The 23894-nt window shown below is 40.8% G+C and overlaps 1 protein-coding gene and 1 non-coding gene across 4 annotated transcripts in view; one reads left to right on the top strand and one right to left on the bottom strand.

Annotated features, from left to right (window-relative positions):
* The window catches only part of SNAPC3 (small nuclear RNA activating complex polypeptide 3), a 45356-nt gene extending 22497 nt beyond the window's left edge, over positions 1–22859 (bottom strand). For all 3 annotated transcript variants that reach the window (XR_004443487.1, XR_004443488.1, XM_033237404.1), the window contains exons 1-3: positions 22367–22859; positions 21573–21650; positions 6580–6664 (exon numbers count right to left, since the gene is read on the bottom strand). Coding sequence is in view for 1 of the 3 variants with exons in the window: in XM_033237404.1 (XP_033093295.1) it covers positions 6580–6664; positions 21573–21650; positions 22367–22683 (480 nt within the window). In the remaining 2 variants the exon portion in view is untranslated. The remainder of the gene's footprint in view (positions 1–6579; positions 6665–21572; positions 21651–22366) is intronic.
* On the top strand, positions 8176–8283 carry LOC117099484. The gene has a single exon (XR_004443820.1). It is a non-coding gene; the product is annotated as a U6 spliceosomal RNA (small nuclear RNA).
* Positions 22860–23894: the final 1035 nt, after the last annotated feature.

Below are 23894 nucleotides of genomic sequence, written 5' to 3'. Positions count from 1 at the left end.
CGGCAGAGCGAGACTCCCTCTCAAAAAAAAAAAAAAAGTCAAACCACAGTAGGGTGAGGACTGTCTGTATAAAAGTAAGTTGTTTCAGTTTTAAGATTTAATTGTAATCCTAGCTGGGCACGGTGTTTCACCCCTGTAATCCCAGCACTTTGGGAGACTGAGGCAGTCGGATCACTTGAGGTTAGGAGTAACAGACTAGCCTGGCCAACATGGTGAAACCCTGCCTCTACAAAAATACAAAGATTAGCCAGGTGGGTGCTTGTAGTCCCAGCTACTTGGGAGGCTGAGGCACAAGATTCACTTGAACCCGGGAAACAGAGACTGCAGTGAGCCAAGATCAGGCCACTGCACTCCAGCCTGGGCGACAGACTGAGACTCTGTCTCAAAGAAAAAAAAGTAATCCTTAAGTTACAGAAAAATAAGATGCTTTCACATGTGTTTGTAGTCCCAGCTATCAGAAAACTGATGTGGGAGAGTCACTTGAGCCCAAGAGTTTGAGGCCAGCCTGGGGAACATAGCAAGACCCCATCTCTAAAAACAAAATTTTTTTAAGGTTTCAATAGACAAAGAAGGATATTATATATTGGGAAAAGAAGCCATCCAGCAAGAAGATATATACAATTACAAACTTATATACAGCCAACAGAACTCTAAAATATAAGAAACATGGGAGACCAAGGTGGGCAGATTGCTTGAGTCCAGGAGTTCAAGATCAGCCTGGGCAACATGGCAAAATGCCATCTCTACAAAAAATACAAAAACTTAGCTCAGCATGGGGGCACACGTTTATAGTCCTGTCTACTTGGGAGGTGGAGGTGGAAGGATAACTTGAGCACAGGAAGTTAAGGTAGCAATGTGCAGTGATGGCACCACCACACTCCAGCCCGGGCAACAGAGCAAGACCCTGTCTCAAAAAACTTAAGTAAAATAAAATATATGAAGCAAAAAGCCAACAGAATTGAAGAAATAGACAGTTCTATGATAATAGTTGGAGACTTTAATATCCCACTTTCAATAATGGGTAGAATAACTAGACAGAAGATCAATAAAGAAACAGGAGACTTGAACAACTGGAACAATTAGACCTAACAGATACACAAAGAACTCTCCATCCAACAACAGCTGAATACAGGTTCTTTTCAAATGCATATGAACCATTCTCCAGGATAAACCAACAAATCTTAAAATTAAAGAAATTAAAGTAATAAAGGTATCTTTTCTGATCATAAGTGAATATTAGAAATCAGTAACAGAAGGAAAATTGGAAAATTCACAAGTATGTGGAAATTTAACAACACACTCTTGACAAAAATCACAGCACAGGAAACTTAGGGAGATGCAGTAAAAAGAGTGATTTTAAAAAGTTATGGCTGTATAACTTTATATAAAAAGAACAATCTCAATAACTAGATAGGAAATTAAAAAGAATAAACTAAACCCAAAGCTAGCCAAAAAAATGGAAATTATAAAGATGAGTGGAGACAAATGAAACAGAAGAGAAAATATAGAAAAATCAATAAAAACAAAAACTGGTTCTTTGAAAACATCGAATTTGACAAACTTTTACTGCACTGATTAAGAAAAAAGGCGGCTCAAATTACTAAAATGAGAAGTAAAAGTGGAGACATTACTACTGATTTTACAGGAAAAAAAGGATTAGAAGACAAAATTATGAACTACTGTTTGCCAACAAATTGGATAACCTCGATGAAAAGGACAAATCCCTGGAAACATACAAACTATCAAAACTGATTCAAAAAGAAACAAAAAATCTAAATAGACGTGTAACAAGTAAGGAGGTTGAATCAGCAATGAAAAACCTCCCAACAAAGAAAAGTTATCAGAACCAGATGACTTCACTGGTAAATTCTACCAAATATTAAAAGAAGAATTAATATCAGAGTTTCTCAAACTCTTTCAGAAAATTTGAAAAGCAGTACACTTCCTAACTCATTCTATGAGATCAGCATTATCTTGATACCACAGTGAGAAAAAGACACTACAGGAAAACTACAGGCCAATATCCCTTTATAAATAGGAATGCAATAATCTCAACAAAATACTAGCAAAGCAAACTCAGAGGCATATTAAAAGGATTTTGTCAAATGCATTAATTTTTGTGAATTTTCCAACTTTTCTTCTAAGAAAAGGTACTTTTCATGATTACAATTTTTACTGAATTCCACAACCAAGTGGAATTTATTTATCATCAAAATGCAAGGGTAATTTAACATTAGCAAGTCAATCAATATAATACACCACACTAATGGAATGATGAGAAAAAAAAAAAACAGATCATGACCTCAATTGACACAGAAAAGCATTTGACAAAAATCTAATACCCTTTCATGATAAAAACACTAAATAAAATAGGAGCAGGGCTGGGCGCAGTGGCTCATGCCTGTAATCCCAGCAATTTGAGAGGCCAAGGTGGGTGGATCACCTGAGGTCAGGAGTTCAAGACTAGCGTGGCCAACGTGGTGAAACTCTGTCTCTACTAAAAATACAAAAAGTAGCTAGGCATGGTGATGGGCGCCTGTAGTCCCAGCTACTCGGGAGGCTGAGGCAGAGGTTGCAGTGAGCCGAGATTGCGCCACTGCACTCAGCCTGGGCGACAAAGCGAGACTCTGTCTCCGAAAAAAAAGGAATTAAGGAAACAATTTCACTTACTATTAATAGCATTCAAAAGAATAAAATATTTAGGGATAAATTTAACCAAGAAAATGAAAGGGTTGTATACATAAAAAGTATAAAACACTGCTGATAGGCCGAGCACAGTGGCTCACGCTTGTATCCCAGCAATTTGGGAGGCCGAGGCGGGTGGATCACCTGAGGTTGGAAGTTCGAGACCAGCCTCACCAACACAGAGAAACCCTGTTTCTACTGAAAATACAAAAAATTAGCCGGGCGTGGTGGCACGCACCTGTAACCCCAGCTACTCAGGAGGCTGAGGCAGGAGAATCGCTTGAACCTGGGAGGCGGAGGTTGCGGTGAGCCACAATCGCGCCATTGCACTCCAGCCTTGGCAACAAGAGCAAAACTTCGTCTCAAAACAAACAAACAAACAAAAAAAACTGCTGAAAGAAATTAAATATCTAAATAAATGGAAAGAAATCTCATTCATGGATTGGAAGACTTGATATCATTAAGATCTCAATACTCCCCAAAGTAATCTACAGGTTCAATGCAATCTTTATCAAAATCCCAATGGCATTTTTTCCAAAAATAGAAACACCCATCCTAAAACTCATTGCGAATTTCAAGGGACTCTGAATAGTCAAAACAATCTTGAAAAACATGAACAAAGCCGGATTTTGAAATCATACTCCCTGATTTCAAAATTTACTACAAAGCCAAAGTAATCAAAACAGAGTAGTTCTAGGTTAGAACAGACATCTAGACCAACAGAATGTAACAATGAAACTTACATGGTCAACTGACTTTGGACAAAAGTGCCAAGATCATTCACTAGGAAAAGGACAGTCTGGAAAAATTAGATATCTATATGCAAAAGAACAAAGTCAAACCCTTACCTTACATCATATAGAAAAATCAACTCAGAAGTGGATAAAAGACAAACTTAGGAGCTAAAGCTATAAAACTCCTAGAAGAAAACATATGGGAAAATCTTCATGATGCTGCATTAGGCAATGTTTTAAGTATGACATCAAAAACAAGGACAACAAAAGAAAAAGATAAACTGGACTTCACCAAATTTAAAATCTTTTGTACATCCAATAACATTATCAAGAAAGTAGGCCGGGCGTGGTGGCTCAAGCCTGTAATCCCAGCACTTTGGGAGGCCGAGACGGGCGGATCACGAGGTCAGGAGATCGAGACCATCCTGGCTAACACGGTAAAACCTCGTCTCTACTAAAAAAATACAAAAAACTAGCCGGGCGAGGTGGCGGGCGCCTGTAGTCCCAGCTACCCGGGAGGCTGAGGCAGGAGAATGGCGTGAACCCGGGAGACGGAGCTTGCAGTGAGCCAGGATCCGGCCACTGCACTCCAGCCCGGGCGACAGAGCGAGACTCCGTCTCAAAAAAAAAAAAAAAAAAAAAAAAAAAAAAAAAAAGAAAGTAAAAAGGTTGGGTGTGGTTGCTCACACCTGTAATTCCAGCGCTTTGGGAGGCCAAGGCGCATGGATTACCTGAGGTCAGGAGTTCGAGACCAGCCTGGCCAACATGGCGAAACCACATCTCTACTAAAAACACAAAAATTAGCTGGGAGTGGTGGCGAGCACCTGTAATCCCAGTTACTTGGGAGGCAGATGCAGGAGAATCACCTGAACCCAGGAGGTGGAGGTTGCAGTGAGCTGAGATTGCTCCATTGTTGCTCCACTGTACTCTAGCCTGGGCAACAAGAGCGAAACTCTCTCTCAAAAAAAAAAAAAAAAAAAGAAAAGTAAGTAAAAAGACATCATATAGAATGGGATAAAATATTTTTAAATTACATATACGGTAAGGGTCTAGTATGCAGAATATACAAAGAACTTTTTTTTTTTTTTTTTTTAGACAGTTTTCGCTTTTGTTGCCCAGGCTGGAGTGCAATGGCACAAATCCCAGCTCGCTACAACCTCCGCCTCCTGGGTTCTAGCGAATTTTCTGCCAGCCTCCAGAGTAGCTGGGATTACAGGCACCTGCCACCACGCCTGGCTAATTTTTTTTTTTGAGACAGAGTTTCATTCTGTTGCTCAGGTTGGAGTGCAGTGGCATGATATTGGCTCACGGCAACCTCCACCTCCCAGGTTCAAGCAATTCTCCTGTCTCAGCCTACTGAGTAGCTGGGATTACAGGGGCATGCCACCATGACTGGCTAATTTTTGTACTTTTAGTAGAGACGGGGTTTCACCATGTTGGTCAGGCTGGTCTGGAACTCCTGACCTCAGGTGATCTACCCACCTCAGCCTCCCAAAGTACTGGGATTTCAAGCGTGAGCCACGGCACTCGGCCAAGAACTCTTTATAACTCAACAGGATAAACAACCCAATTTGAAAATGGACAAAATATATCAATAGATCTTTTTCAAAGAAAATATACAGATGGCCAAAAACCAAATTAAAAGATGTTCAGTATCACTAGTTATTAGGGAAATACAAATCAAAACCACATTGAAATACCACTTCACACCCACTAGGATGGCTATTACTTAAAAAAGCTAGAAAATACATGTTCACAAGTACATGGAGAAACTGGAACCTTCATGCATTACTGATGGGAATGTAATATGGTATCATCACTATGAAAAACAGGTTTGTCAGAATTAACTATACAATCCATCAATTCTACTCCTAGGTGCAGATACAAAAGAACTGAAAAAGGACTTAAAAAGATACCTGTATACCAATTTTCATAGCAGCATTATTCACAATAGCCAAAAGATAGAAACAACCCAAATGTCCATCAACAGATAAATAGAACAAAACGTGCTATATCCATACAATAGATATTATTCAGCCATAAAGAATGAATTTCTAATACATGCTACAATATGAATGAACCTATAAAACATTATGCTATGTAAAATATGCCATAGCCTGGGTACCGTGGGTAATCCCAGCACTTTGGGAGGCCGAAGTGGGCAGATTGCTTGAGGTCAAGGGTTCGAGACCAGCCTGGCCAACATGATGAAACCCTGTCTCTACTAAAAATACAAAAATTACCCAGGCATGGTGGCAGGTGCCTATAATCCCAGCTGCTTAGAAGACTGAGGCAGGAGAATCGCCAGGAGGTGGAGACTGCAGTGAGCCGAGATGGCGCCACTGTACTCTAGCCTGGGCGACACAGCGAGCCTCTGTTTCAAAAAAAAAAAAAAGCCATACAGAAAAGGACAAAAAAAGCATTCCACTTACATGAGATATCTAGAATAGGCAAATTCATCGAGAAAGAAGGCAGAATAGAGGTTAGCAGGGGCTGCAGGAGGAAAAACTGGTGAGTTATTGCTCAATAGGTATAGAACTTCTGTTTGCGATGATGAAAAAATTCTGGAAACAGTGGTGATGATTATACAGCATTGTGAATGTACTTACTGCCACTTAATTGAACACTTTAAAATGATCAAAATGGTAAACTTTATGTTATGTAAATTTTACCACAATAAAAGTAAAATAAGTGGGAGAGACAATAGGTGCTCATATGCATGATCAAGTGCCAGCACACTGATTCTGAACCCATTGTGTCTACTAGCTCCCAATTCCTCAAGAGTCATCATCTTAAATTTTCCCAGAGTTTTACACAAGAGATAATAGATAAGGATTAAGAATGTGGTTAAACCAAAATATGAGCAGAACAAAAAGACCAGAAATAGGGTAGTGAAAAGGCATAAATTTAGCCTAATACCAACAGCAAGATAAAACCAAACAAGAATAAAGGCAGAGATCTGAAAAAGTCAAATATGTGGTCACTTGAGTTCTAAGGATCCTCTTCTCTCACTAGTTCCCAGACTCAAAGGAGTTTCTCTAGTTTGTTTTCAACTAAGCATATCCAGTATAAAGCTACCATACTGTCATTACTAACCCTCAGCCAATGTCAGTTTACTGTTTTAAGAGAAAAGGGTGAAAAAGATGAGAATCTTAATTACCATCTCATAAACGAATGTTTCTTGTCTGCAGGCTCGATCTATTGTAATGGTTTCTTCCCGATGTTCCAAGAACCTTTTTCTAACCCTGTTGTAGATGTAAAAGGAAAAAAAAAATCAAAGTTCAACATTTGTTATTCAGACTTCAAAATATTTAGTATATTTTATTTTGAACTAATTTTAAGTAGCAAAAGCAGGAAAAAGTTCCCTTCTCTTGTTCAGCTTCCCTTATGTCAACATCTTATATGATCATGAGACAATTATCAAGAACAGGAAATAAATTATTATATAATATTATTAGCTATAGGCCTTTTTAAAATTTCACACAATTTTTAATTTACTCGGTTTTCTTTTTCTGTTCCAGATTCCTATTCAGGATCCCACATGGCATGTTATTTGTCCTTAGTCTCCTTGAGTTTGTTAAAGTTCTTCAGTCTCTCCTTATCTTTCATGATCTTGACAATTTCAAATAGCTCTAATCAGTTATTTTATAGAATGTCCTTCAATTTGTGCTTGACTGCTAGTTCCTCATGATAGGAATAAATTTAGCATTTTGGTAAGTACACTACAATGATGTCCTTCTCAGTACATCACAAGAGGTTCATGATATTAATATGACATTTTACTAGTGATGTTTAGCTTATTTCTGTCTGCCAGGTTCCTGCACCAGAATGATACCTTATTTTCTATGAACTTGGTAAATATTTTGGGGAAGATACTTTGACACTATGCAAATCTTGTTTCTCCTCCAACTTCACCCAGGAATTTTAGCATTCATTGATAGATTTTGTCTGCAACATTTATTACTGTGATGTACGCCTAATAGCAATTCTGTCTTTCATTTCTTCTACATTTATTCATCAGAATTATATTTTGAGGAAGAGCTACCTCTTTCCTCCCATCTGTTTACTTCATCATTTCTATTAGTATGAACCTACAGATAATTGTTTTATTCTGGGGTTAAAATCTAATATTACCATTATTTTGTTGTTCAAATTGGTAGTTTTAGTCATTAGGAGCTCCTGTTCTTTCAGCAAGTCCTCTCCTTTTTAAAATTATTTTTTATTTTTTGAACATTCCCTTACTTTCTGGCACACAAGATGCTCAAGGCCCATCCTGTATTTTTCTTGTCTCATCCCAGGAATCAACCACTTGTAAGAGCCCTAGTTCCTTTACTGGAAAAAGGTGTTTAGAGACCAGTATCTGGGTTCTAGGCGTTCTCATTGTTACTGGAGTTCTCATTGTCACTGCTTCTAGGCTTCTCAGCTGAGATAGGCAGGAAATATATGTATGCATACTAACCTATACATGATAAATATCTGTATTTCTGTATTTTACTGTTACACATTTAAAACTATGAGTTTATACTGACACTTCTAATCCCAAACTAAAACCACAGGATTCATTTTAGCCTTTAACATTTCCTTGTTTATAACTTCTTTCTCCACAAGTGAGAAATCCAGCTTTCACTGTCGGCAACCTATTATTTGTTCAATTCTAGTAAATACATAAAATGGTTACAGAATTGCTAACCTATACCTCTGTGAGAAACACTAACTTATAAAAAGTTCTGTCTTCACCCTTACATTATATCAAGATATGCTTTTGGTAGCATTTTATTATTTAAAAATCGGAACAACATAGTTAAGATTAGCACAGCCCCTATGCATGGATGATATGCAAATTCATGAAGTGCTCAAAAAAAAAAAAAAGTAAGATAGGCTTTAATAAAGACTTTAGTTCTTTCTTCCCCACCCTCTTCAGTGGTGTTATATATACACATTTGTAATGCAGCTAGGCTTATTTTTTAGTTTTTGAATTCAGTTTTGGGTTCCCCCTACATCCTAGTTGGTTATAATTGTCTGATTACATCTGGGGTATGTGAAAAATATGTGACACATCACTATGATCCTAAGAGTCAAAAGTATCACCCCCTCTTTGTCCCTACTAACCGGTTCCCATTCCCTCCCTTCTTTCTACCCCTTTCGCACCCACCCCTGCAGGCAACCAGTCTCTACAATTTTGCTTTATCCTTTCTATTTCTTTTGTTCAAATAAACAAATATTTATGTACACTCTTTTATCTCCTTCTGTATCAGAGTTCAATTAGGAAGAAAGAAAAAAATGAATAGCAATTTGAACAAAGGTTAAGGATTCAACAACTTTAACAGAAGATTGGAATAATGAGGGACTGGCAAGGAAGCAGTAAAAGGGAACACTAAAGAACAGAATAATCACAAATATAAGGAGCACCCTACCCCTAGGGCTGAGAAAAAGCTCAAGGAAGTCCTTTTTTCTTCCCAGGACTGAGATCCAGCAAGAGAAAGAAGTTGCTATAGTGCTGCATCAGTGGAACTTGCTGGAAATCTACCCTTAAGGGCACCAAGAAAACCTGTTCAGGGGAGCTGTGGAGGGAAATGGGGTTGGCAGGGAAAGCTGCTGGGCGCAGGGTGCTTCAGACTGCAGTGTATTGCAGGAGCTGGGCACTGGGGAAGCTGTGTGCACTGCAGAATCCTGCTGGGCCAGCACATCAGATCAGGAAGCAAAACCCTTGAGAGTCCTGAAAGGTCTCTCCATCGCCCTTCACTGACAAAGCTTAACGATGTGCTAGTTGGCAAAAGAAAAGTATTTAATAGGCCAAGGTTCATTTTTACAGAGCAGGAAAAAGAAGTAAATTTGAAGATGAGAGCCAATAAACTACACCTGGCACACGTTTCTTACATGAAAGGTGGCATATACTTTGGGACTTTGCTGTTTTCACTTAATGGAATGTACTAGAAATTACTCTGAGTTAATCCTTTCTCATCCTTTATTATGGCTGCAAAATATTACAGTGTGGATTTCCCATAGCATATTCAACAATCTCCTCTCCTATGTCTGTATATTTAAGGTATTTCAAATATTTTGCAATTATGAACAATACTTCAAGGAATAACCCTGAACATACGTATTTTCATATTGTTGGAGGGGTATCTTCGGTATAAATTACTAGAAGTGGGATTGCTGGGACAAAAAGTACACATATATGTAATATTGTGTTAAGTATTACAAAATTTACCCTACAGAAAAGTTCTTTTTTTTTTTTTTTTTTTTTTTTGAGACGGAGTCTCGCGCTGTCACCCAGGCTGGAGTGCTGTGGCCGGATCTCAGCTCACTGCAAGCTCCGCCTCCCGGGTTCACGCCATTCTCCTGCCTCAGCCTCCCGAGTAGCTGGGACTACAGGCGCCGCCACCTCGCCCGGCTAGTTTTTTTTGTAGTTTTTAGTAGAGACGGGGTTTCACCGTGTTAGTCAGGATGGTCTCGATCTCCTGACCTCGTGATCCGCCCGTCTCGGCCTCCCAAAGTGCTAGGATTACAGGCTTGAGCCACCGCGCCCGGCCCCTACAGAAAAGTTCTAACAATCTGCATTCTCTTCAGAAATGTAAAAACAAACAAAAAACCACCTGTTTCCCACAGCCTTGTCAAAAAATGTATTATATATTAAAATTTATGCCAGTCTGATAGGAAGAAAAGGTATCTCAGTGTAGGTTTAATTTTCACTTCTCTAATTTTGAGTGTGTTTGAGCATTTTTTCATGTTTGTGAGTCACTTTCATGTTTTTGTGTAAATTACTGGTTCATATATTTTTCCCATTGGGTTTTTGGTCATTGTTCCTCAACTTTTAAGAGTTCTTGGCCGGGCACGGTGGCTCAAGCCTGTAATACCAGCACTTTGAGAGGCTGAGACGAGCGGATCACGAGGTCAGGAAATCGAGACCATCCTGGCTAACACGGTGAAACCCCGTCTCTACTAAAAAAAAAAAAAAAACAAAAAACTAGCCAGGCGAGGTGGCGGGCGCCTGTAGTCCCAGCTACTCGGGAGGCTGAGGCAGGAGAATGGCGCAAACCCGGGAGGTGGAGCTTGCAGTGAGCCGAGATCCGGCCACTGCACTCCAGCCTGGGCGACAGAGCGAGACTCCGTCTTAAAAAAAAAAAAAAAAAGAGTTCTTACATATTAGGGATATCAGCCCCTTTGTGGTATATGTCATAAATATTTTTCTCCAAGTTTGGTAGCTGTCTTTTGACTTTATGTTCTGAAAATATTTTTAATTTTTAGTTAGTTTTATCCATCTTTTTATTTCCTCTGGATTTGAGTAACAAATCCTTTCACTAGGCACCATGGTATGCATGTTTCATTCTCTACCCTTTGTTTTTTGTTGTTGTTGTTTTTTTTGAGATGGAGTCTCGCTCTGTCGCCCAGGCTGGAGTACAGTGGTGCCATCGGGGCTCACTGCATCTCTGCCTCCCAGGTTCACGCCATTCTCCTGCCTCAGCATCCCAAGTAGCTGGGACTACAGGCGTGTGCTACCACGCCCAGCTAATTTTTTGTATTTTCAGTAGAGACGAGGTTTCACTGTATTAGCACGGATGGTCTCGATCTCCGCCTACCTCGGCCTCCCAAAGTGCTGGGATTACAGGCCTGAGTCACCATGCCCGGCCATTCTCTACACTTTGATCCCTATCTATTATTCTTGTGTATAGTGTCATTCTACATTTCTATATGTATTTGACTCTAATTCTGGACTTTTCATTCTGTTCCACTGGTCTATTTATGAGCTACTACCCACCATTTTAATTATAAAGGCTTTGTCGCATATCTTAATATCTGGTAAAATTACTACTTCCTCATATTTTTTTTTGGAGACAGAGTTGTGCTGTGTCCCCCAGCCTGGAGTGCGATGGTGTGACCTTGGCTCACCGCAACCTCCGCCTCCCAGATTCAAACGATTTTCTTGCCCCAGCCTCCTCCTCCTGAGTAGCTGGGATTACAAGTGCCCGCCACCATGCCCAGCTAATTTTTGTATTTTTAGTAGACACAGAGTCTCGCCATGTTGGCCAGGCTGGTCTCAAACTCCTGACCTCAGGTGATCCACTCATTTCGGCCTCCCAAAGTACTGGGATGACAGGTGTAAGCCATCGCCCCACCACCAAGTCAAGCATCCCTCATAATTTTCTTTTTCCTTCCACAGTCTTCCTATTCTTACATGTGTTTTCTGCATGAATGCTATTATCAACTTGTTTAACTTCATAACAGATACTTACGGCATTTTTATTGGGATTACACCATATTTATAATTTAATTTAGGAAGAACTGACATCATTGTAATGTTTAGTCTTCCTATCCAAAACAGACTATCTTGGCCGGGCGCGGTGGCTCACGCCTGTAATCCCAGCTCTCAGGGAGGCAGAGGCGGGAGGATAGCTTGAGCCCAGGAGTTCGAGACCTGCCTGGGTAATACAGCACGACCCCGTTCTCCACAAAAAGGAAAAAAAAAGACAAAAAAAAAAAAAATAAGCGCAAAACAGACTATCTTTCAAATTGTTCAGGTTTTCTTCAGTCTTTCAGAACTGTTTTGGAATTTTCCACACATAAGTCTTATACATTTATTGTTAAATTTATTTCTCAGTATTTAACCTTCTTTTGGGGTATCATAAAAGGAATTTTCTCCACCATCTCTAATTGTTTATTGTCACATATATGAAGGCTATTAAGTTCTATGTATCAATTTTGGATCCTATTTCACTAAATTCTTTTTCTGTTTGAGTTAGTTTTCACATTGACTAATTTTCCATGCACACTAATCACATAACCGGCAAATAGAGAAGTTTGTATTCTTTACCTACCCCTATACCTCTAATTAATTTATCTTGCCAAATTGCATGGCTATACCTATAGACTATGTTGCAAAGTAGTAGAGACAGTAGGCATGCTTGCTTTTTTCTGGATCTTAGAAAATGCATGTATTGCTCCCTTATTAAATAAGGTGCTAGCTTTACAACTAAGATATATATATATATATTTTATCATGTTGGAACAGTATTCCTCCAACTTCTGTTTCCTTAGTATTTTTATCATGAATGTGTGCTGAATTTGTTAAGGCCTTTGCAGCATCTCTGGAAATAATAATTTGTCAGATTTATTAACACGGTATATGATATTAATACATGTTCTCATACTGAACCAATGTTCCATTCCTGAACTAAATCCCACTTGGCAATGGTATAGAGTATCATCTTAATATCATGTTGGATTGTCTGGTAATATTGTGTTGAATGATCCCCATGTCAAGTTTTCTGTCTCTGTATTGTCAGTATCTAGTTTAAGTATCTGTCATGTTTGCTTCAGAAAAATAATCAAGAAGTTTTTCTTCCTTCAAGGCCCTGAAGCACTGGGAGTATTTAGTCTTCGAATGTCTGGTAGAATTCTGTGAAACCATCTGGACTTGGAGTCTTTTTGAAATAGTTCTTTACACAACTTTCTCTGTTTTTCTACAGAAATTGTCTAAGTTTTCTAAGTCTTAAGGGCTTAATTTCAGTAATCTGTTTTTCCCTAGGAAATTATCCATTTCATTTAGGTTTTCAAATTTATTTGCTTAGAGCAGAGATCAGCTAACTTTTCCTTAAGGGGCCAAATAGTAAATATTTTAGGTTGTGGGCCATATGACCTCTCTCACACAACTACGGAACTTGCCATACAGTACAAAAGCAGCCACAGACAATATGTGAATAAATGGGCGTGATTATACACAAAAACAACCAGCCAGCCCATAGGCTGTAGTTTGCCAACCCTTGAAAAAAGTACTGCTAACCAGTCTCAGCCATTAAAAAAAAGTTTCCATTTCTTCTTAATCAAGTTAACTATTATAACATCTGCCAATAGGGGGACTTTTTCTTCTTTACCTACTCTTATGCGTCTAATTAATTTCCCTTGTCAGACTGTATGGCTAACACCTGCAGACTATGTTGCAAAGTAGTAGAGATAGTGGGCATGCTTGCCTTGTTCCAGATCTTAGTAGAAAATGCATGTATTGCTCCTCTATTAAATAAGGTTGGGTGTGGTAGCTCACGCCTGTAATCCCAGCACTTTGGGAGGCCAAGGCGGGCAGATCACCTGAGGTCAGGAGTTCAAGACTAGCCTCTTCAACACAATGAAACCCCATCTCTACTAAAAATACAAAAAATTAGCTGGTGTGGTGGTATGTGCCTGTAGTCCCACCTACTCAGGAGGCTGAGGCAGGAGAATCTCTTGAACCCAGGAGGTGGAGGTTGCAGTGAGCGGAGATCAGGCCACTGCACTCCAGCCTAGGTAACAGAGTGAGACGATCTCAAAAAGTAATATAGGCCGGGCGCGGTGGCTCAAGCCTGTAATCCCAGCACTTTGGGAGGCCGAGACGGGCGGATCACGAGGTCAGGAGATCGAGACCATCCTGGCTAACACGGTGAAACCCCGTCTCTACTAAAAAATACAAAAAACTAGCCGGGCGAGGTGGCGGGCGCCTGTAGTCCCAGCTACTCGGGAGGCTGAGGCAGGAGAATGGCGTAAACTCGGGAGGCAGAGCTTGCAGTGAGCTGAGATCCGGCCACTGCTCTCCAGCCTGGGCGACAGAGCAAGACTCCGTCTCAAAAAAAAAAAAAGGCCGGGCGCGGTGGCTCAAGCCTGTAATCCCAGCACTTTGGGAGGCCGAGGCGGGCGGATCGCGAGGTCAGGAGATCAAGACCATCCTGGCTAACACGGTGAAACCCCGTCTCTACTAAAAAATACAAAAAACTAGCCGGGCGAGGTGGCGGGCGCCTGTAGTCCCAGCTACTCGGGAGGCTGAGGCAGGAGAATGGCGTGAACCCGGGAGGCGGAGCTTGCAGTGAGCTGAGATCCGGCCACTGCACTCCAGCCCGGGCCACAGAGCGAGACTCCGTCTCAAAAAAAAAAAGTAATATAAAATAAAATAAATAAGATGTTAACTTTATAACTATTCAGTTGGATATAAAATCCTTAATTCACACCTTGAATTTTCTTTTAAAATACAGCTCTATTGTTGCCTTGCTTTATATGTTAGTTAACTAACTTTTAAATTGTTTCAGAAAGTCACCATTTTAAATTTAATTAGGGCCAGGGGCAGTGGCTCACATCTGTAATCCCAGTACTTTGGGAGGCTGAGGCAGGCAGATCACCTGAGGTTGGGAGTTCGAGGCCAGCCTGACCAACATTGAGAAACCCTGTCTCTACTAAAAATACAAAATTAGCTGGGTGTGGTGGTGCACGCCTATAATCCCAGCTACTCTGGAGGCTGAGGCAGAACTGCTTGAACCCGGGAGGCAGAGGTTGCAGTGAGCCGAGGTTGTGCCAGTACACAATCTACTCCAACCTGGGCAACAAGAGTGAAACTCCATTTCAAAAAAAAAAAAAAAATTAACTAGACCCATGGTTTTCCTATCATTTTCCTCATTAATTTCTGTTATCTTTATTATTTCCTTTCTAGTATTTTCTTTTCACTTATTTTGTTGTTCTTTTCTCGTTTTCTGAGCTGGAAATTTATTTTCTTTTTGTTTTTTTGACACGGTCCTTTTCTGCTGCCCAGGCTGGAGTAGAGTAGTAAAATCATGGCTCACTTCAGCCTCAATCTCCCAGGCTCAAGTGATCCTTCTACCTCAGCTTCCTGAGTAGCTGGGAGCACAGGCATGTGCCACCACAGCTGGCTAATTGTTTTTATTTTTTTGTAGAGGCAGATTCTCCCTATCTTGCCCAGGTTGTTCTCAAACTCCAGGGCTCCAGCAATCCTTCCATCTTGGCTTCCCAAAGTGTTGGGAGTACAGGCATGAGCCACTGCACCCAATCTGTTTGTAATATTCTATTTTATGAATGTCATTGATGTTACCTTTGTGACCTAATACATAATCAATTTTTGTGAAGATGTCATATAGTTTTCATTAGCAGGGAGCAAATCTTATGTATACGTACCTCCATAAGATATAAATTAAAAAGTGTCCTTTATCCCAGGTAATACTTTGGGGCTTGAATACTGTTTGTCTGTTATCAGCATCACTACTCCTGCTCAATTTTTGTTTCCATTTACTTGATATACCTTTGTCTAACCCTTTATTTTTAGCTTTTCTGAATCACTTTATTTTAGATGTGTCTCTTGTCTTCCCAAGATTTTTGTTTTATAAGCCAAACTGAAAATCCTTTTTTAATAGGTTGCTTAAGACTGATGGATGTATTTGGTATCAACTCTATCACAATATTTTCTAATTATCCATATTTTGTTGTATTAGCTGTTTTTCATTATGAAATGTGTATTCTTTTCCATTTATTTTTTAGAAATTGAGGGGGAGTTGGTATTTCTATTATTGTTCTACTGGTTACCTTTGTACTCATATTTTTTAAATCCTATAGTTACCCATTTTCTTATTTAACACTTTACTATCCGATGTGTCAGATTTTGTTTTCCCTCTGCAGTAGTCTTTAAAAAACCCATCTATTGCCCACACGTTATCCATTTTTCTCCTTCCATCGTTTTAGTTGCAATACCACACTTTGTTACAATACCCAGCAGTTACACAAATCTTCTACCCTCATCCTCTCTGTATTAGTCCTTTTGCTGAAAATTTCCCAGTCATCAGTTGGTTGGATAAAGCTCATTCTCTCGTATGCTCCTCAGAAATGGCCAGCAGGTACAGAAATTACCCAGGTTCTTGTATATTGAAAACTCTTTTTCTATAACCTTGATATTTTAGGACATTCAGTTAAATACAAAATCCTTAATTCACACCTTCATTGAGCTTTAAAAAAACACTGCTCTATGTTGCCTTGCTTTGTACATCAGTTTTGCAACATCTGATGCTTTCTGTAAGTTTGCCTTTACAAGTTATGTGTTCTTTTTGGGCACGGAAGACGTGATGATTTCATCTTTATCTCTGAAATCTAATACTTTTACTAATATATATCCCAAAAGCCAGTAAGTCTAGGTTAATTTTTCCAGGTACCTAGAGAACCCTTTCCAGATTTAGTTTTTTTTTCAATTTTGGAAACTTTTGTTGGATTATGTTTTTAAATACGAATTCTGCTCCATTTCTTTTTCTTCTTCAGGGACTCTGATAGTATGACTATTATATCTTTGTCTATCTACCATTCCCTACTCTCTCGGATTCACCTTACTTTTTTCTTTGTCATTTTCAATTCTCTTGCTTGTTTTTATGCCTTTCTTCATTGCCTCTTGCTTTCATTTCAGTCTATTTTCCGTTAGGTATCTTACAATTTATTCGCTTACGAAGTAATTGTATTTTCTTCCATTTCTTTCCTGCGTTTCATCAACTCTTTTTTCATTTCTCCTTTAGTCATCATTTCCATTCTTATTAATAGTTTTAAAAATTCTAAGCCAGCGGGCGTGGTGGCTCATGCCTGTAATCCTAGCACTTTGGGAGGCCGAGACAGGCGGATCGCGAGGTCAGGAGATCGAGACCATCCTGGCTAACACGGTGAAACCCCGTCTCTACTAAAAACTACAAAAAAACTAGCCGGGCGAGGTGGCAGCGCCTGTAGTCCCAGCTACCTGGGAGGCTGAGGCAGGAGAATGGCGTGAACCCGGGAGGCGGAGCTTGCAGTGAGCTGAGATCGCGCCACTGCACTCCAGCAGCCTGGGCAACAGAGTGAGACTCTGTCTCCAAAAAAAAAAAAAAAAAAAATTCTAAGCCAAGGTAAACATTTTTATACCCTCAAATGCTTATCTGAGTATATTCAATTCTGTGTGGAGTGTAGACTTACAGGTTTTCTTCTATTTCCTCATTGTTTTCTGGGTGGAAGCAGGTAGTCTCCAAAGTTGATTTGTATAAACAGTTACAGTTATTTCCTCATTGTCTACAATAAGCTCTCTTTAGATTTTATTTCCTCTTGCTCATTTTTGTAATATCTGGGGTATAGTGATAGTTTACAAGATTCCCAGTTTGACGGTGCTCATTTCTGTCATTCTAGTCAACCTCAGATATATGAGAGCTGTTTGAGTGTTTTTTTTTTTTTTTTTTTTGGAGACAGAGTCTCGCTCTGTCACCCAGGCTAGAGTGCAATGGCATGATCTCAGCTCACTGCAACCTCCACCTCCCGGGTTCAAGTGATTCTCCTGCCTCAGCCTCCCAGGTAGCTGGGACTACAGGCAGGTGCTACCATGCCCAGCTAATGTTCGCATTTTTAGTAGAGGTGGAGGTTTCACCATATTGGCCAGGCTGGTCTTGAACTCCTGACGTCAAGCGATCCGCCCTGTTTGAGTTTTTTTAAAAAGTCATTTGTGGTTGGTTTGGTGGGATAAGAGTTTTGAGTTCTCCAATTTCATGGTTCTTTTGGTTTTTTTAGCAGGACTCTAAAGTTCCCTTTTTTAGCCTTTAAACAGTAAATTCTGGACCTGTAAACAGTGCTTTCTTGGTCACAAAAGTGAGGGGGATGGGCAGAATAATCTAAAATTTCTATTGTATTAAAAGTAATGTTGCTGAAGGGCTGGGCACGGTGGCTCACGCCTGTAATACCAGCCCTTTGGGGCAAGGCGGGCAGATCACTTGAGGTGAGGAGTTCGAGACTAGCCTGGTCAAAATGGTGAAACCCCATCTCTACTAAACATATAAAAAATTAGCCAGCCATGGTGGCACATGCCAGTAATCCCAGCTTCTTGGGAGGCTGAGGCAAAAGAATAGCTTGAGCCCAGGAGGCAGAAGTTGCAGTGAGCAGAGATTGAGCCACTGCACTCTAGCCTGGGCAACAGAGTGAGTGAGACTCTGTCTAAAAAAAAAGGATGCTGCTGAAGCTTTTGGAATGACAACGAAGTTTTAGCAGCACCCATGTATTAACAATTCTCTCTCCTATTCCTAGGAATTAAAACCTTCCAATTAAGTAGTCAAAAAAAATTTCAAAACTGCTGAAGCTATGTAGCTTGCTATAGATTAAGGGAACAACAAGTATCAAGGAAGAATCAATATCTACCAACTACCCTTTGTCTCTCACATGCATAAAATGAGCTCTATCATTCGATGTAGGAAAGAAAAAGTACCAGAAATTTATTTTATGTCATAATAAAGAAATGATGTACTTATGTTTTATTTTTATAATAGAATAATGTTAAATTACTGGTGAGGAGAAGGAAGGTTCAGAGAACAATAAAGCATAAAAATACAAATTTAGGCTTTTGCCACAAGTCTTAATTTTTTTTGGCAGGACCATTACAGTTAACAATGGTCATGTATTAAATACACTAGCTTCACAGTATATCAAAATAACCCCAGTTGAAGAATACTGTACTGATTTACATTAGATTATATATAATTCTACTCACAAATCCTGTTTGGAGGGACTAGAAGATAACCAGAGAGATCTAGTTGGCCTAGTAGTGCAAAGTAGTCATGAGAAGCAATGTTTAAGTAGTCTTAAAATTACTATTTAACATGGCTTAACAAAATTACTATAAATTAATTAATGTATTAACTATAGCAAAAAGAGTCTGCTTTAATATGATTATCATCAACGTTCTTTTTTCAGTCTATCTCAGAAATCACTTCCTGAGTCTTCTGAAAGTTTCATTTATTCCACTTATTCTACAAATACTTGTTAGTGTTAGCTAAAGGATTACAGATTCCATTTAGGTCCTCTTGTATGCTCATGTTATATCTGCCACACTCGCTGCTATATTACCAATTCCTAGAACAGTGAGTGTGGCAGATATAACTTAAGGAACTTTCAAGTGTAGCTAAGAACACAGAAAATTAAACATGTATATTACAGATGTGATGAGCATTTCATTAGGGAAGCATGGGGGGCTACATAAGCATACAAGAGGACCTAAATGGAGTCCGTAATCCTTTAGCTAACACTTGCAGGATGAGTAGAAGTCAGCAGGGTCAGGAGATAAGCAAGAATGACTGTTCTGGGCAAAAGCGTGGAGTGAGAGAGCACATTCCAGGAACTGAAACACAGTGCAGTGTGGCTGTTAACACTGCAGAGAGAAAGCTGAAAAAAATCAGCAAGGTCAGCCAGACACGGTGGCTCATGTCTGTAATCCCAACACTTTGGGAGGCCAAGGTGGGCAGATCACGTGAGGTTGGGAGTTTGAGACCAGCCTGACTAACATGGAGAAACCCCATCCCTACTAAAAACACAAAATTAGCCAGGCATGGTGGCGCATGCCTGTAATCCCAGCTACTTGGGAGGCTGAGGCAGGAGAATCACTTGAACCCAAGAGGTGGAGGTTCCCGTGAGCGGAGATCGGGCCATTGCACTCAGGCCTGGGCAACAAGAGCAAAACTCCATCTCAAAAACAAAACAAAACGAAAACAGCAAGGTCCATGGTCCTTACAGGCCTTTGTGAGCCACTACAGACTCAGGACTTCAGCCTCAGGGACATCAAAAGGTTTTAGGCAAGGGAGTAACAATCAGATATGCATTTTAGACAAATACAACTAATCAATCAACAATAGTTACAGAACACCAATTGGAGTAAGGCAGTACAGTGGGCCTGAGAACAATACATAGATGGGAGTTTGGACTCTCACTGAGCCTTCAAGGACTTTAGAAATGGCAGAGTTTAAGGCAGTATAAATGTATCTGTTTCCTAAGGGAAAGATGGGTTGTGGTAATCTGGAAAGGAATCTTTAGGTTTTTAAAGAAGTGGTATGGGCCAGGTGTGGTGGCTCAGGCATGTAATCCTAGCACTTTGGGAGGCCGAGGTGGGCGGATCACTTGAGGTCAGGAGTTGAAACCAGCCTGGCCATCACGGTGAAACCTGTCTCTACTAAAAATGCAAAAAAGTTAGCCAGCCGAGGTGGCGGGCGCCTGTAATCCCAGCTACTCCGGAGGCTGAGGCAGGAGAATCACTTGAACCCGGAGACAGAGGTTGCAATGAGCAGAGATCACGCCACTGCACTCCACCCTGGGCAACAGAGTGAGACTCCATCTCAAAAAAATAACATAACATAACAAAGTGGTATGTTTCAGATGGGAGAGAGGCCACATGCATTCTCAGCCATCTGAAAGTGGTTGAAAATAAATCTGGAAAGGCAGATTTGGGATATATGTGGAAGGCTTCAAATGTCTACCTAAGGAGTTTGAAATTTTTCCATATAGGAGGTGTAAGGCCATAGACCATTTTTAAGCAAAATATATCCTCAGGCGGTAGCATGATGGATAAATCAGTGGGAGAAATAACTGTACTTAGCAAAGACAGTTAAGAACCTTGCATAGCGCTCCAGGTGTTGCTGCTGTAAAAGTTAGCAGTAGGGACCAGGGGAACTGATTTGGCAGTTATTATGAAAGAAAACCCAAATAGAGTTGAAATGACTGCCTAAATATTTGAGGGGGATAATATCGTAGGATCAAGAATAACAGAACATAGCTGAGGTGGTACGAAGTAAGTGGACTATAAACTGGAAATTATAAATTTCACTATTACATGCACAATTTCTCTATATTATCATACAACAGTGCCTCTCAAAGAGTGGTAGGCAGACTAGAATTCATCTATGACCTATTTGTTAACCAATCTGTACAGAAAATGCGATTAAGCATTTAAAAACTTCCATTATCAGTTGACAGTATTTTTATGTCTGTTGAATTTAACTAAAAATGTGAACTTACATTGTGTTTGTCTTTTTTAATTTCATTTTTCTAGCAATTCTTTTTGTAGTATTTTATCAAAGTATAAATCTGTCAAAAATTTAAAATTTTTAAAAACAAAAACTGTCCTTTACCACAAATAGTTTGAGAAACACTATCAGAGTATTTAGCTTGTCCCCCAGATCTAAGTAGATTAACTCTACCTCTATAAACACACATTCAAGAATATTAAAAAATAAACACAAGTTTGAATATGGGCTGAATATTACAGATTATGTATTTACGGTTAATTTTCTCAGGTACAATAATACCACGATAATTATGTAGGAGAATGATACTTTTAGACGCTATATGCTTATGTATTTAAGGGTAAATTATCATGTCTAACTTACTGAATGGGGGATAGCAAAATGAAAAAACACACAGCAGGCATCCCATACACACGGCTAAAGTAAATATGGTCAAATGTTAAGAACAGCTGAATTTACGGGGTGCGTATACAGATAACAATCAACACTGTACTTTCAACTTTTCAAAACATAATGTTGAAAAAATGTTTAAATAAATAGATCATAAAAACCAAGTCCTCCATACCCCAAAGTCACCAGGTCAGTATTCTCCGGAATGACTTCTGGATCCTCACCGTCCTCAAGGCATTTCAGTTTATCAAGGCTAAAACAAAAAGGAAAAGCAATACTTTAAGGTCGACTCTGCATCTGGTTCACAACGAGTTAGGGTTGTTTTCCTAAATACATTACTGAATTACGAAGTCAGATAAAATCCAGCAGGCGGCTCAGAGAGGCCAGAACTTAAGACAAAGATTTCTGTGGTTACATTTTATAATGAAAAGGCCGATGAAGGCAGCCAGTACTGTTAAATGAAGAAAGGGATTAAAGTTATTTTTATATTTTCACCCCCACATAAGGCACTTTTAGGAAAAATTTCAGTAACAGAATACCCGGAAGGTCCCCAAAAGAAACCAGTTAGTCGGGGTTTTAACACTCCTTTGATGAAGTCTCCCGCAGCTTCACCATTACTCAGATTCCTCCACTGTCAAAGTCTCTGTCAATGGCAGGTACACCTCGCTGTTGCCCTGACTGCTATTCTTTATTAACAAGCACTTTTAGAACAAGCAAATAGAAAAACTAGTCTTTGATGCAGCTGTCTTGGCCCTTCGCTCCAACTCGCAGAAACTGGGCATTCGGGTCCCAGGACTTCTCCTGGTGTTCCAGGGAGGCTCCAGCGGGTTGAAAGCTTTGAAACAGTAGTACTCCTAGCCCAGGTCCAAACCACAGGCCCTTCTCAGGGATGAGTCCCAGAGGAGCGCAGGAGCAAGGATGCACCCTGTTTGACCCCAAGCTGCAAGAGCCCCTTTGCTCCGCACTCACCCGCACACCGCCCTCAGTTCAGCCGCCGCCTCCAGGCTGCAGTCCAGATCCCTGGCCACCGCGGCATCCTCCTGGTCGGAGTCAGCAATCCCCCGGCTCCCGGACAGAGCGGATGCCGGCGGCTCCCTCAGCGACAAGTCCCCGGCCCCGCGCAGACGGCCCCGCCACAGCTCCCCAAAGGCGCCCACATGGAAAGCGCGCGTATTTAGCTCGGGAAGCTCATACTCTGGAAAGTTGCAGCCGCCACTGCCGGAGACTAGGTCCTGCCTGCCACCCATCCCGCTACACGTTGGTACACCTCGGCTTCCTTCAGCCATGTTCGCCCCACTCCCTTCCCTGCAAAAGCCTAGAGATCAAGGCCTCGCAGAGCGTGATGGAACTTGTAGTTGCTTGGAGTTCCCGGCCGGCGAGCCACGGGGCGGCAAGGGCGGGGCTTCAGAAACTACATTTCCCGGCAGGACATGGGCAGGCCCGCCCCAGGGCGCGGCACCGCGAGGCTCTACGGGCAGGGTGCAGCATTGTTCTCCGACCTGGGCGGGGCGGGAACCGTTGCGGCTGTAGGTTAACGCCAGCGGTTGGGGTTTGGTGTCTGGTCCCCGAGTTACATAGCAGCTGCCTCTGCTGGGTAGGGCGGCCTCGCCAGGCGCTTAGGCCGCGCTCCTTGCGTCTCTTGGACCAAGGGGTGCAGAGCTTTTTCTTGACTCTGCATTTCAAGGACTGCTTTGCTGCCTGCTTGCTTTAGAGTCTAAGAAACAAGGAGGGCGAGGGCCGAGACCAGGGACACGATCAGTCCTCCAGATCTGGTTCTTTCAGAACCTCCCCAGAGGCCCCATGTGCGTGCGCGTGTGTGTGTGCAGTAGTGTTTCAGAGCGTCTGTGTATCACACACTGCACATGATTAACCCTGGTGTATGTTTTTAATGTTTTTAAAAATTACAATGAACTTTCCGGATAGGGAGTATCACCCCGTGATGCTGTTAAGGAAGGAGTTACCTGCGGGGAAAATGGAAGCAGGATCGGAACTCAATCAATCTGACTTCAGATGGAGCTCTCTCCATTTCTCAGAGGCCCTAAAGGATAGAGCAGGACATACTATTTATTTATTAGGTTGTAATCACGTGCCGTATAATTCACCCATTTGAAGTGTTCAATGATTTTTAGTGTATTAACAGACTTGGGCAACCATCACCACTATTTGAGAACATCTTTTACCACTCCAAAGAAGAAACTTGTATCTTTTAGCTATCACCCCTGATCCTCCCACCTCCTCTAGCCCTAGCCAACCAAGAACCTACTTTCTGTCTCTCTAGATTTAACTAATCTGGACATTTAATATAAACGGAATTATATGGTCTTTTGGTGGCTGGCTTAATATTTGCAAGGTTTGTCACAGGTAGTTAGGCATGAGCAGGGCAGGAGAGGGCTCTTCCCTCACCCACTAGGAATGCATATTGCCTCTAAAAGTGATAAATTGGGAGCCGGTGCCGGGGAGAGGCCATTTCCTGATGGCCCACACCTGTTGCACTAAA

The sequence above is a fragment of the Trachypithecus francoisi genome, unplaced genomic scaffold (assembly GCF_009764315.1).
Source record: "Trachypithecus francoisi isolate TF-2019V2 unplaced genomic scaffold, Tfra_2.0 Lachesis_group16, whole genome shotgun sequence".
NCBI classification, from domain to species: domain Eukaryota; kingdom Metazoa; phylum Chordata; class Mammalia; order Primates; family Cercopithecidae; genus Trachypithecus; species Trachypithecus francoisi.
This window is presented reverse-complemented; position numbering and strand designations above follow the sequence as displayed.